The 13347-nt window shown below is 28.2% G+C and overlaps 3 protein-coding genes across 6 annotated transcripts; all 3 read left to right on the forward strand.

The window, feature by feature from the left end:
• Nucleotides 1–527: 527 nt before the first annotated feature.
• Nucleotides 528–4249, forward strand: LOC115711955 (putative L-ascorbate peroxidase 6). Of its 2 annotated transcripts, none has more exons than XM_030640154.2 (10): nucleotides 528–842; nucleotides 1027–1132; nucleotides 1231–1364; nucleotides 1738–1808; nucleotides 1937–1979; nucleotides 2065–2161; nucleotides 2425–2508; nucleotides 2992–3110; nucleotides 3624–3690; nucleotides 3781–4249. In XM_030640154.2, the coding sequence occupies exons 1-10, from the start codon at nucleotides 680–682 to the stop codon at nucleotides 3881–3883; spliced, it is 987 nt and encodes a 328-aa protein (XP_030496014.2). In that variant the 5' UTR covers nucleotides 528–679; the 3' UTR covers nucleotides 3884–4249. The 2 variants fall into 2 exon arrangements, with proteins under 2 accessions (XP_030496014.2, XP_030496013.2); XM_030640153.2 differs by having other exon boundaries at nucleotides 540–842; nucleotides 1021–1132.
• A 1349-nt stretch (nucleotides 4250–5598) lies between these two features.
• Nucleotides 5599–8544, forward strand: LOC115713768 (B3 domain-containing transcription factor VRN1-like). The gene is made up of 2 exons (XM_061114512.1): nucleotides 5599–7704; nucleotides 7796–8544. Exons 1-2 carry the CDS (start codon nucleotides 6895–6897, stop codon nucleotides 8087–8089), a joined length of 1104 nt encoding a protein of 367 aa, XP_060970495.1. The 5' UTR covers nucleotides 5599–6894; the 3' UTR covers nucleotides 8090–8544.
• A 2225-nt stretch (nucleotides 8545–10769) lies between these two features.
• LOC115712337 (B3 domain-containing protein REM19) lies at nucleotides 10770–12728 on the forward strand. Of its 3 annotated transcripts, none has more exons than XM_030640610.2 (4): nucleotides 10770–10996; nucleotides 11765–11975; nucleotides 12076–12355; nucleotides 12453–12728. In XM_030640610.2, exons 2-4 carry the CDS (start codon nucleotides 11823–11825, stop codon nucleotides 12518–12520), a joined length of 501 nt encoding a protein of 166 aa, XP_030496470.1. In that variant the 5' UTR covers nucleotides 10770–10996; nucleotides 11765–11822; the 3' UTR covers nucleotides 12521–12728. The 3 variants fall into 3 exon arrangements, with proteins under 3 accessions (XP_030496470.1, XP_030496473.1, XP_060970499.1); XM_030640613.2 differs by lacking the exon at nucleotides 10770–10996 and adding an exon at nucleotides 11020–11227; XM_061114516.1 differs by lacking the exon at nucleotides 10770–10996 and adding an exon at nucleotides 11020–11202.
• Nucleotides 12729–13347: the final 619 nt, after the last annotated feature.

The raw sequence follows: 13347 nt of genomic DNA on the forward strand, positions 1-13347 counted from the left end.
TATTGAGTTTGACAATTTTTATTTATAAAGTTCGATGAATATTCCAAAAAAAGAAAAAACTATCAAAATAAAATAATATAGGAAAATTCTACAATGCACACCCTTAAAATGGAAACATTGATGCACCTCTATCAATTTTAGCATCAGAAATAATTTTTCAGTCAAATTTTTTCTCATGGTCATGTACGTTATAGTTATTTAAGACATCCTGCAAAATTTTAAGAAATTTGGAAAAGTTTAACATGCCGAAAACTATGTTCAAACATTGTATTGCACGCGTGACTATTTTATTTTATACGCGTGTAAAATAGAGTGTTTGAACATTGTTTTCTATATTGTAAATTATTCCGAATTTCTCAAAATTTTGTAGGATATCTTAAATAGCTATAACGTACATGAATATGAAAAAAAATTAGATTAAATTTTTTTTCTGAATGCCGAAATAAGTTAAGGGTGCATCAATACATCCTTTTAAGGAGGTGCATTGTAGAATCACCCAATAATATATAACAATTGTTTTAGCAAAATTAATTTGGATGATATTATTTCTAGAGAGAAAAAAAAAACACGTATAATAAGATTATCTATATTGGCGACTGGCGAGTAGAACACAGCTCTTCATGTATTAGTCCAAATAATACATAAATAAATAAATAAATAGTTAATAAGAGCGCTGGCTATGGCTTCACCAACATCCGTCAGCGCCGTTGTCGCTCCTCCGTCATTCTCCGCTTCCCTCCGCCGCAGAATCAAAATTCCCGCCACATTCCTCCGCTCACCCTCTTCCGCCTTCTATTTTGGTCCAACTTTTCCCACTGCCTCCTATTCCACCCACACTTCAGGTAAAGCTTCCAATCCAAGCTTTCATTTTTAATTTCTTCCCACTCTTTCCTGTTTGGTTGCTTAGAAAATAGTTCAGATGAAAAGAAAAAAAGAAAAACAAAAATTAAGTCTTTGGACATCTTCCCAGTGTTCTTCTAGTGGTGTTACTTTTTGTTTGGATTGAAAATTTTCTTGTAGTGGCAGTTGGGGATCATAATTGGAACAGAAGGGGACTAGTATTTACTGCCACACTGCCATTTCTTATTCCTCTGTATGAATCCTTGGATAGTGTTTCTGTAAAAGCAGCAGAGTAAGTTTTATTTTCAAAACTAAAAAGGGTTTCAAATTTCTAGCTACCTGAACGGCATTAAGCTGAATTTTTCTTTGTTATGCATGATATTTGTGAAGGTCAATAAGTAACAATGAATATAGTAAGCTTTTAAAGGATGAGATAAGAAAAGTAGTTCCCAAGGGCAGGGCTGCTGGTGTACTTCGCCTGGTTTTTCATGATGCTGGAACCTTTGACATCAATGACAATTCAGGTATCTAATTTGAAGTAATGGGTGTGAAGGATTTGTTTGAATAATATGAAAATTTTATCAAATTTAGTTTTAAATCTTGAGTGGAAATGCCACTTGTAATATGCCAAACCTGCACAACACAATGAATATGCCAATTATGAGTTGGGCGCTTTACTTAAATTCAGACTCCTTATTTTGCTTATTTTGATCGAAGTATAAAGGTTTTTTCTTTTAATTTTTAGTCATTATGTCTATACATTGATCCTTCTCCATGTATTGAATAAGGTGATCTAACGATTCTTACTGATGGAATTTTTTGACTTAGTTTGAAAAGGTTTTATTAGAGTTGGTTTTCTCTGCTTAAATTGCATAAGCTTTTGTTTTGTTTGTGCAGGAGGTATGAATGGCTCTATCATTTATGAACTCGAAAGAGCTGAAAATGCAGGTCTTAAAGGCCCTGTGAAGGCAAGTTCCTTCTCTTTATCTGTCTTTGGTCAAGTTTTTAGTCATATCTTCAATGACCTTTTAGGTGTCCCAACAAAAAATCCTGCCCCTTAAACTTACTAACTCCTCCAAATGTTCATTTTTTTCAGATTATACAGAAAGCAAAGAGTGTAGTGGAAGCTATAAAGCCAGGTTTTTATCTTTTAGTGCTGCAGCTAAGGTTTCAGAAGCAATGAATGGATAAGAGAGTATTACAACTGATGTATTATTTTTCCAGTATCTTGGGCAGATTTGATTGCTGTAGCTGGAGCCGAAGCTGTTTCACTATGTGGAGGCCCAACAATTCCTGTTGCGTTAGGCCGGGTGGATTCGAAGTAAGAAGTTTGATTTTCTACCATGTAAATCAGATTTTGGCTTAAAAGTTATTATCAATTCGAATCTTGTTTTTCAAATGTGTCAACGGCAAACAAAGGAAGAAAGAAAGAAGTTAAAACTCTAAGATGAAAGGTTCAAGTTTTTCCAAGTAAACAATTGACATAAAAATGAAGTTACTATGTAAAAATTTGTTTTTTTATTAAAAAAAAATTGCTATTACAGAAGAACACAGCTGACATGATGACAATTTTGTGCTATTTAGGGATGAAGATCCAGATGGGAAGCTTCCTCTTGAAACTCTCGGTGCTTCTGCTCTGAAGGAAAGCTTTCGAAGAAAAGGCTTATCGTGAGTTTACAAATAGCAAATACCATTTTCCACATTTGTATGTTCATTGGCTAAAGTAGTCAATTTACTTTAATTTCAATTTTTCTGATCTTGGGATTAGTTTTCTTGATCAAATACTAATCTAGTGTATCAACTGCCTGATTTTTCCTATCTTATTTTAAATCCATCCCCCAAAATATTGTTGATTTTGAATCCTTGATACATTTTTAAATTTATTTCTTCTTGTGGTCATCTTATAACGCAAGACTGTTTTATTCTCAAGTTGATTTTATTTCTGTCATTTTGTAAGAGCTAAAATGGCAGTGGTAGTTAAGACACTTGTACTGTCTCTGAAGTTTCTTTATGTTAGTCATTTCATTAATAAACTTCACTTAAGTACTGCTGTAATTGAAGAGCAAGGTATTAACATAATTATAATCTATTACCAATATTAAGCTTACCTAACATGTTTGATACAAATTGTGCTTCTGCTTTTGGTTTCAGAACGCAAGAACTCGTAGCTCTGACTGGAGCCCATACTCTTGGAAGTAAAGGTTTTGGAGACCCGGATGTCTTTGACAATTCATATTTCAAAATTCTTCTCAAGAAACCATGGAAGTCAGGTTAGTTAAACTGTTCAATGTCCTATAATATTTAGCTCAAAACAAGACCTGGTTTATCAAGGAAGAGTTATTAGTATTTATAAAAGCTGTTCCCATCTAAAGGACGCCATTGGATCAAATGACAAAGATAAAGATGGCTTCTCTTGGATCAAATGGTTGTTGTTTTATAATAGCGAATTATTGGTTTAACTGAATAACTAAATGAATTCAGGTGTATGTTGTATGATGCCACATGATGTTTAGCTAGGTTCATTGTTTGTCCTTGCTCACTATATCTTAAGCTACTTGTTAGAAAAATCGACGATGATTATGCCATTTACGTGAAAAATCTTGACATGAGAAAAAGAAAGCAATCATCATGTCAAAAAAATATTACTCTGACAGACCTTCTAAAGCCCTCATAATTAAACTCCACCGACCAATGTTGCACAGCGAACTTTTAGGTTAGACCGACCCAATGGAAGATTCGATTCACCATGCTCTAACATTGTGCCATTTATTAATCACATGCAGGTGGCATGTCAGGCATGGTTGGGCTTCCATCAGATCGAGCTCTTGCTGAGGATGAAGAATGTTTAAGGTTTTCTATTTCACTACATCGAAACTTGAAATTGAGATACATAACCAAATTATGCTGAAGTCAAACAATTGAACTTTCTTTTGATTGCAGCTGGATAACAAAGTATGCCGAAAATCAGAACTTGTTCTTTGAAGATTTTGAAAAGGCTTACATCAAACTAGTGAATTCAGGTGCCAAGTGGAGGAGCTTGTGATATGATTTCTTGGAAGAAAATTACATTTTGGCTTTGAAGGGAGAGTTTGCATATTTCTCAAAGACAATGAATAGATTACCATAGAATGAAACAACAACAAACAGCACAAGACTGTCATATTGATTGAGCTTGATGATGATGGAGTATAATCATGAATTATCCCTAAACATAAACCAAAGCCAAAAAGGACAAGGAACTACAAATCCCTCGCCACATCTAGAGAAGGTAGCCCTTCTTTAAAATTTTATTGTCATTTTTTTTTAATTTTTTTTGGAACAATGAACAAATTTTCATTAAAAAAAAACAGCGTTGAGTATATTATAAAGAGAGATGGAAAATTCTCCATCGAAATTAATTCACCATCTATCCTAAGTGCGTGTACAACTAATTTATGCATAGTTATATTGGCCGAATGATTTGCATAAATAAAGGGCGCTTTAAGAAAATTGGACAGTAAATTAAGAAAATAATTAATAGAGCTTAAATCATTACAGAAACAAAATCTTTTAAAAAAGGCAAAGATCAAGGCTAAACAATTCAGAGTTAAAAAGAATTGAGAGGAAATTCAATTTTAGCAACCAATTCAAAGCTACTATTAGAGCGATAGCTTCCTTCTAAATAATTGTGAAATTCCATTGGGCCTATCTTTTTTCGAAAAAAGGTAATTTATTTTATTCCTTTGAGCCTAACTTAATCCAACCAAAACAACAAGAACTTGTTTGAAAAGTTGATACCTACATCAAAAAAGCACTAAACAAATAAATTTTGTAACTTCATAGATATAAATAGTTTTAAAATTATGTCATATAAATTAATAACATAGTAATTTTTTTTTTAAAAAAAAAAAAATTGTAATAAAACTTAAATTTTAGGATGTCCAAGTGAGTAAAATAAAAACAAGATATAAATTTAAATAACACATTATTTGGTAATTATAAATTAAATGAAATTTTTATTTAAATGTTAAAATCATTTCAAAATATTATTTTATGAAGAAAAAACTTATTTTTTGTATTATGCGGAATGGATAGTTTTCCACTGCTACTTCGCGTTATTATAAGATAAACTTAAAATAAACTACTATACATGATAAATACCAAACAAGGTAAACTGGATACATAAACATACTACTACATAAGTTACAAAACAAATCACAACTTACACAAACAAACCACAAATTTCATAGTACAAAATAATACATTATAAAATAAAAATTAAATAATCAATAAAATTTCTTTAAAGAAAAAAAAAAGATAGATTAGAGTAAAAATAGAGAGCCAATTCATCTGAATTAGTTTTTTTTTTTTTTTTAAATATAGTAATTATTAAGTAATAATAATGTAACCAAGGAATCAAATATGAACGAGAATCTAATTAGCAGATTAATTAACAAAATCAACTGACAAAATAGTTTAAAATGAAAAAAAATATTAACAATTAATAAAATTAAAACTTCATTAAGAGAAAAAGAAAAAAATAGATTAGAGAAAAAGTAGAGAATCTTCCCTTGACAATATAAATAATTAATTTTAAAATAACTACAAAACAAATAAATAATTGAAAGACTACCTTTTAAAAAAAAGACTGACAGAAAAAAGATAAATAATAAATTGATTAGCAAATAATAAAGTGAAGTTTATTATCATTGTTATTACTTATTTCTATTTTTCTTCGTCTATTTAATTCACTTTATCTTTTCTCTCTCTTAATTTCAATTGATAAAAAATATTTAAAGAAATTATATTTTATTGATGTGAAAATAAATATGGGAAACTTAGGTTTGTTGTAATGTAAAAGATAATGATTAAATTAAATTTCAAAAACAAAAAAGATAACGATTATTTTAAAAAATCAAAGCAAAAGCGATATTTTTTTTTAACAACAAAATCGATATTAATTGGAATAAGTAAAATAAGTTTCTTTTTTTTAAAAAAAATTAATTCTCATTCGGTATTCCCTTCGGTATTCCTAATCAAAATATACAATAATACTATATAAACATATCTAAGTCCCAACAAAAAAAATATTCTATCAAATCAAAACTTTCATTTACTATCATCACCCATAAAACTAGAATTTCCCCAAAGAAAAAAACAACAAACATTCTTTTTTTCGTTTTTCTATTGTTCTTGGTAGAGTTTCACAGCGTTGTTTATGGTTGATTTTGAATTCATCTGAAGTTCAAAGATTATTAATAATGGAAGGCAATTCCCAAAGTCCCCAAAATCTGCACTTTTACAAGATAATTACAGAAGACAACCTACAACAGAATAAAATTGTAAGTTTGTTTAATCTATGAAGTTTCTTAATTAATAGTTATACCTCAAATATTCAAATATTAGTATATTAGTTATAGGGTTTATTTGTTAATAAGAACCAACTAATTAGTGTAGAGTAGAAAATTTTGTTGAAACATTATTTGTTTTATTGAAAATTTTAGTTTTGCCAATCTTTGTATAGAGGAGACTTTATTGTAGTTTGGGATGGATTTTTTTTTCGAATGGAATAATTAACTTTATTAATTACAAACTTCGGCTACCAACCAAGGTAGCAATTCAGTTAGAATAATGTAGCAGCCTTAACGATATTATGAACTACTATATTAATAGATCATTTAATAAAAGAAAAATAAATACTTTTTAAACTTGCTAGCAAACTTTTTACAATCTTTAATGACAAGACCAAACAAAGACTAGTTTGGGATGATTTAGCATTAAACTTCTATATTTAGAGTGTCTTTTGAAAGACTCAAAATTACTGGTTTAGTGTGACTGCCTAATAGTATGAGTTAAGGCTAATAGCTATGAATCTAATTTAAATATTAGGAATCATTAAGTTAGGGCTTAGTAGATTAATTCTTTTCTTTTTTTTTATATAAGCTTTAAGTATAAGCAAAAACTATGTCAAGTAGGCTAATAATAAGTTATTGTCATTTATTAGTATGTTGAATTTGATTTATTTATTTATTTATTTTTTTTTGTGTGGGGTTACAGTGGATTCCTTACCTTTTTATGAAAAAGTGTAGAAAGACATCAACAGAAACAGTATATGTTAAGACTGCAAGTGATAACTATAAATGGAAAATGAAATTACAATTTTATGATGGAAAATTTTGGTTAGAAGAAGGTTGGCCAGAATTTGCTAAGCATTATAATCTAAAAAGAGGCTACACCCTCACGTTTAGATATGATGGGAATTCTGACTTTAATGTTATTATATTCGATATAAATACAATAGAAATAAATTATCCTTCTGTTCCTGACACTAAAGAATTCTTAACCCCTAAGAAAGAAGTTATAAATGGTGATGAGGTTTCATCTTCCAACAACAAAATGAAGAAGGCATTTGCATTGCCATGTCCTATGCCTATAAGACAAGCCAAATTTAATGGTGAAATAGAATTCGTAACACCTAAGAAGGAAAGCATGGATGCCACTGATTTTGTCAAAATTTTTGATGAGTTTCCACAACCTAGAATGCAAAGTAGTGAATTTCAATTAGTTAATGTTCCACAATATGATCCGAATCCAATAATGACAGGTATGAAAACTTTCTTTCTAATCTTGATCTTGGATATGTCAATTTTTATGTTATACACTTTGTCAATTTTGTCTAACTCTTTTCTCTTGATAGAACAACTTGATATTCTACCTAAAAATAATGGTAAAAAAATTAAAAAAAGATCGAAGATTCCAGAACATGTTAAACAACTAAAAGGGCATGAAAAAAGTTTAGCACTTCAAATGGCTGATGGTTTTAGATCCAAACGTCCATTTATCAAAGTTGTCATGCAACCTTCTTTCGTGTATGAAAATCGAATGGTAAGTTTTACTAATTTGAGATATTTTCAATTTCAATTGTATGTTTTCTTTTATTGTTTGATTAATTGTTTTTTTTGTTCTTAATTTTTAGACACTTTCAAACTCATTTGCAAAAGAATATATAAAAAATACTTCATGTGATGTGATACTCAAAGTTTTGGAGGGGAGGAGTTGGTATATGCATTTCAAATATGAAAAGAATGGTAAAATGAGTGGAAAAGCAATGTTAAGAAGTGGATGGAATAAATTTGCAAAGGAGAATAACTTGGAAGTAGGTGATGTTTGTGTGTTTGTTCTTCTTGAGGGTGAAAATGACAAAATTGTATTTGAAGTTGTAATACTTCGTCTCAATGGAGATTCCAAAATCCCCATTTCTTACTTATGAACACAATTAGCATAGCATTTAGATTTTTAAAATGTTTACTTATATTTGTATTTAATAATAATTTAATTGAGATGATAATTTTAGTGAAAATATTTGAATTTGTTTGACATTTGTATTGATAAATTTTAGCTAAATAATATAGAAATTTTTTATAATGCACTCCTCTAAAAGGATTTTATTGTTGCATTCTCCTGAAATAGATGGAGAATGTATTGGTGGACTTCTTTTAGGGATGCATTGTAGAAGTATCCAATAATATTTATTCTTGGTTTTATTAATTTTATAATATTATTATATATTTAAAAATAAAAATTATGTAGATATTTTATATAAGAAAATTTAAATTTAAAATACTATTTTTAATTTTATTGGTTTAACTTTGAATTAAAATAAAAAAAATTATGTAGATATTTTATATGAAAAAATTTAAATTTAAATTTAAAATATTATAGATATTTTTAATTATATTACAATTCCACTCAATTAACAATTCACGATATCTTATTTAAATTGATTTTATGATTGGGGTTGCTAAGCTAGATATTAATTTTGAATGTTTTCTTAAATGATATTTTGAATGTTTACCATGTCACCTACAAATAATATTTGAATTTTATTTTTGTTGCTAAAATAATTGATAAATAACTATAACATATAAAATTATTAAAAAAAATCACATGAATGTTGAAATAGATATAAATATACCAAAACAACCCTTTTAAAATTACCCATAAATATATACTTTTATCAATAAAATTAAGTAACTACGTCAGGAAAAAGAAAAAAAAAAACAGTTTCCCTTTTTGTTTGGTAAATTATCCCAAAAATCTCGATGACCAAATTTAAAATTGTGATTACTTGTTCATCACTCCTCACTCATCCCCTTCCCTATTCCTTACCAAAAAAAAAAAAAAAACCTATCAAATCAAAATTATAACTTACCAAATTCATCATCTCCCAAAAAACGACTAGTTATTATTTTTGTTTTTAGCACAAAATTTGGCATTTGGTTACAAAATAAAATAAAATAAAAATGAGAATAAGAATAGAGTATAATGTAATTTTTATTCTTTTATTTGATGAAGACTATAAAATTACTAACAAAATAAAAATTATTATATTTGGTATTGTATGGAATGAAATAAAACTTTTATCATTCTGACCAAATTACCTTTTACTCTTCTAAAATAACTTTTGATTTATCACATTATCATTATTTTACAAATTAAACAAATAAATAATATATATTTATGTATCAATCTTTTAATTATACTAGGTGATCGTTACGTGCCAAGCCACGTACTATTAGTTTTATTTAATATTTTAGTTTTTTATTTTAATTAATAATTAAAATAGTATAATTATTTGAACGATTTGTTTTAAAAAAATAAAATATGTGTCAGTATATTTAGTAAGTAAAACATAATTGTGTTATAATAATGTATGTTATTAATAGTAAAATGTACATTAATCTTCTAATTGAAAAAAGTTCTATTATCTCATTTCATATCTAATAATAGCTACACAACTATATATTTATAGACTTTCACATTTTTTGTAAATTACTAATAAGCACCAATAATATTTTCATATTCTAATATTTTTCAACCTTCTCCTCTTGGTGGTAAAATTAAAAATAAAACTAAAAATAATCACAAACATATAAGGTAAATATCTATATTTTTCTTTTTTTAAAAAAAAAAAAATTATTAATATTCTCCCAAGATAGGTTTGTTAGAGAGATATGTGGCTAAGATGATTTTTTTTAATTTAAAAAGAGATTATTAATATTTAAAAGATTGTTTAATTTTTTGGTTTAATTATTGGGTTTATTTGTTAACGGGAGATCAAACCTAATCGTTAAATTTAACAGAATATTCTTTTATTTTTAAGTATATTCTGTTAAACTAAGAAATGCCGTTAGATGAGCACTTTTAATATATAAAGATTTCTAAGATCCATTATTAAAAATAATAAAATTACACATAAATAGTTATAACAAGTAGCTAATCATAAATTTTAGAGAAATTTGCGACAGAAGTTTTCAAAAAATTCAATTTGATACAAATAAGTCATCAACCTCAAAAAATAACGGTATAATAAAAATTATGTAGAATGTTTGTTTATTTTAAAATCAATATCTTCTTTTTATTTTCATTTTCAATTACACTACATTATTTCTTCTTATTACAATCATTTTAAATTTAATAGCTACCCAATAGATCCCCATACTCAATCAGAATTCCCTTATTCCGAACCCATTGAAATTAAGCGGAGCATGAGAAACAAGGAAAGAGTTGGAGTGCATTATTCACTTATTACCCACTCAATTTTCATCTCTTATATTTTTATGCCTTATAACAATGCTAAAAAGGTAAATAAATAACTTTGAAATCTGTGAGAACTTAGAAGACATATGAAACTTTGCTCATTTTTTTTTTTAAAATAAAAAAGAAAAGAAAAGAAATAGGAAAATCCATGTGTTTTTCTATCATTGGAATTTGGACATGCAAATTTTTGTAAGTTGAAGAACAAAAAGAGAGTGAGAGAAAGAGAGAGAAGTGCATAATTTCAATGTGACCAATGATGTTCAGCCAAATGGACTTGTATTATTCATGATCCATTTCATAGTACACATTAAAAGTGTACTAAAATTCATACTTATATTGTGGTCGGTGTACCTAGTTAACTTTACCTTAACTCCTTTTTCTCATTTTTACCAAAATACACAAACCATTTTACAGATTTACTCACAAATTTCGTATGACACTCCTCTACACACCTCAACAACTACTGCCTTTTCCTATTTCAATGGCTTCTCTATAACAAAAAAAAAAAAAAAGCTTGATGGTGGTGGTGGCCCTCATTTTCGACGACCTTTCCCTATCTACTGAAGCTGTAAAAAGGGTATATTTCCATCTTACCATTAAACAATAAACATTACTTAATCTTGTTTTTCGATTGATTTTTCATGAAGTTTGAATCACAGTGGGTGTTTATGTTTTAATCATTACAAAAAACATAAACAAAAAAAATCCCTTGGATTGGATCTCTTAGATTTATCTACTCTGGTTTTTTATACTATCAACTTCCTCTTGTGATCCATGGAAAGAGTAACCATCCCACATTTTGATCTGGGTCTCTCCATTTTCTCAAAATTCTCTTCATTTTAATGTGATTTTTTCTATCATTGTTGGTGACAGAATAAGGGTTCAATTGAGATAATGTGTCTATTGTAGTTAGGGGTTTTCAGAAAGTTGATCTTATGCATATTCTTCCTTGATTCTTTTCCCCCCTTATATTTTGGATAGTTATGTATATACATTGTTAAATGGCTTAAGCTGAGTTTAGTGGAAAGTCATTAAGCTATTATCTCTGAATTTCATGATGGCATTGTTGAGATAAGATTACCCTTTTATTCCTATCGATATTGATGAGTTTTACATTGATTTGGTAAATCTGAGTACCCAAGAATTAAGTTGTTTAAGATGATTCTTAGCTCTATTTGGCTCATTTGTTATTATCTCTGGTTTGTTATTTGTTTTGATCTTATACATTGTTCAATGGCTTAAGCCTGTTGATTTTGATGAGTATTATATTGATTTGGGAAATCTGAATGAGCACTCAAGGATCAAGACATGTTTTTATCATCTCTTTTTTGTTATTTGTTTTCAGCACATGAAAGTGAAGGTGGAGTAATATTCAAGTTGATTATCAAATAGAAGTGGTGTGAATGTATATGTTTACTACTCAGAAAACAAGTCAACATCGTTTGACTTGTAGTCAAAGAGCTAGAATTCTTGCAAGAGTTCCCTTTCAATCAAAGAAACCTTTCTTTAAGATTCTTATGCAACCATCATATGTTGACTCTAGGAAAGACCAAATTGTGAGATTCATAGTACATTAAATTTCATCTAATACTGTTTTTTTTTCTCCTCTTTCTTTCTGCATCTAATAATGTTTTCATTCATGAATTGTTTGAGCAGTTTATACCACTTAAGTTTGCCATGACATACATTAAGAATCAAGGTGATGTCATTCTTACCGGTCCTAATGGCAGATATTGGTCATCCGAATTCAAAATGAGGACTGTAAAAACCAAGAATCCCGGTCCTAGAATCTGCAATGGTTGGCGAGAATTCGCAAAGGGTTACAATTTAGAAATTGGTGATGTCTGCATTTTTGAGCTTCTTGATGGGATTCAAACCACATTCGAAGTTTCCATAGTTCGATTCGCTGAATATGAATGTTGCCAATGGTCTCAAGGTGAGTTATAGTAGCTTAAATTCATAAATTCCAGCTTTTGGGGAGTCATCTAATTTTGTTTAGTTACCAAAAGCATCAAATTTTTCAATGTGTTCAGATAGTAAATATGCAAATGGTGGAAGCAAGGCATACAAAGATGTGAAAGTAAAGATTGAAATTGAGTAACTAAGTCCTTATTGAAAGTTTGTGGTATGTCTGAACTAGAACCTTGTGAATCCATGATTGTGGACCATGTTGTCATGTACTGATGTGGTGCTATGAGATGTTAAGTGGGTTTTTTCTGCTACAATAGTTCTATGTGATGAGTATATAACATGTAATGTACATATTATATATATTTATATAATGTATGGTAATGCTGCTTTTGAAGTGATTTTGAGTATCTTAATATTACTAAGTTTTTTTGCCTTGAATAGTTTTTGAGTGATTATTATTTTAAGAGGGTGTTCTAGTATGTTGTATCGTATTATCGCATTGTATTGTATAGTATTATATTAAATTATTATTTTATATTTTTATAAAATATTATATTAAATTTTGATTTATATCAAATATAAAAATATGATGTAAAATATAATTTAATATAATATTATACAATACAATACGAGCAATACAGTTTGGTAACTGGTTAGAACCTTTTTTTCTATTTATAAAATAACACAAGTAAATCCTTAACAGCATGATTCTCATCTCTCAGTAAGTAACTTTTGTTGTGTGTTGTGTTTGTAAAGATGTCCCTTTTGTTTATATTTTCGTAGAGAAGAAAAGTGGTGGAAGAAATGAAATTGAGAGATAGAATTGAGTTGTTTCGTAAGAAAAAAAAAAGACAAGAGAATAGTGAGAAGAAAAGTAGAGAGAAATAATTAAGTATATTATGTTTATGTTGGAATTTATTTTATTAGGGTTTTAATTTATTAAAATGTATGTTTGATTATCATATAAATAATATAACCTCCTAAAATATGAAATCATAAAAATGACAATTAACACAT

This window comes from Cannabis sativa, chromosome 4 (assembly GCF_029168945.1).
Source record: "Cannabis sativa cultivar Pink pepper isolate KNU-18-1 chromosome 4, ASM2916894v1, whole genome shotgun sequence".
Taxonomy (NCBI): domain Eukaryota; kingdom Viridiplantae; phylum Streptophyta; class Magnoliopsida; order Rosales; family Cannabaceae; genus Cannabis; species Cannabis sativa.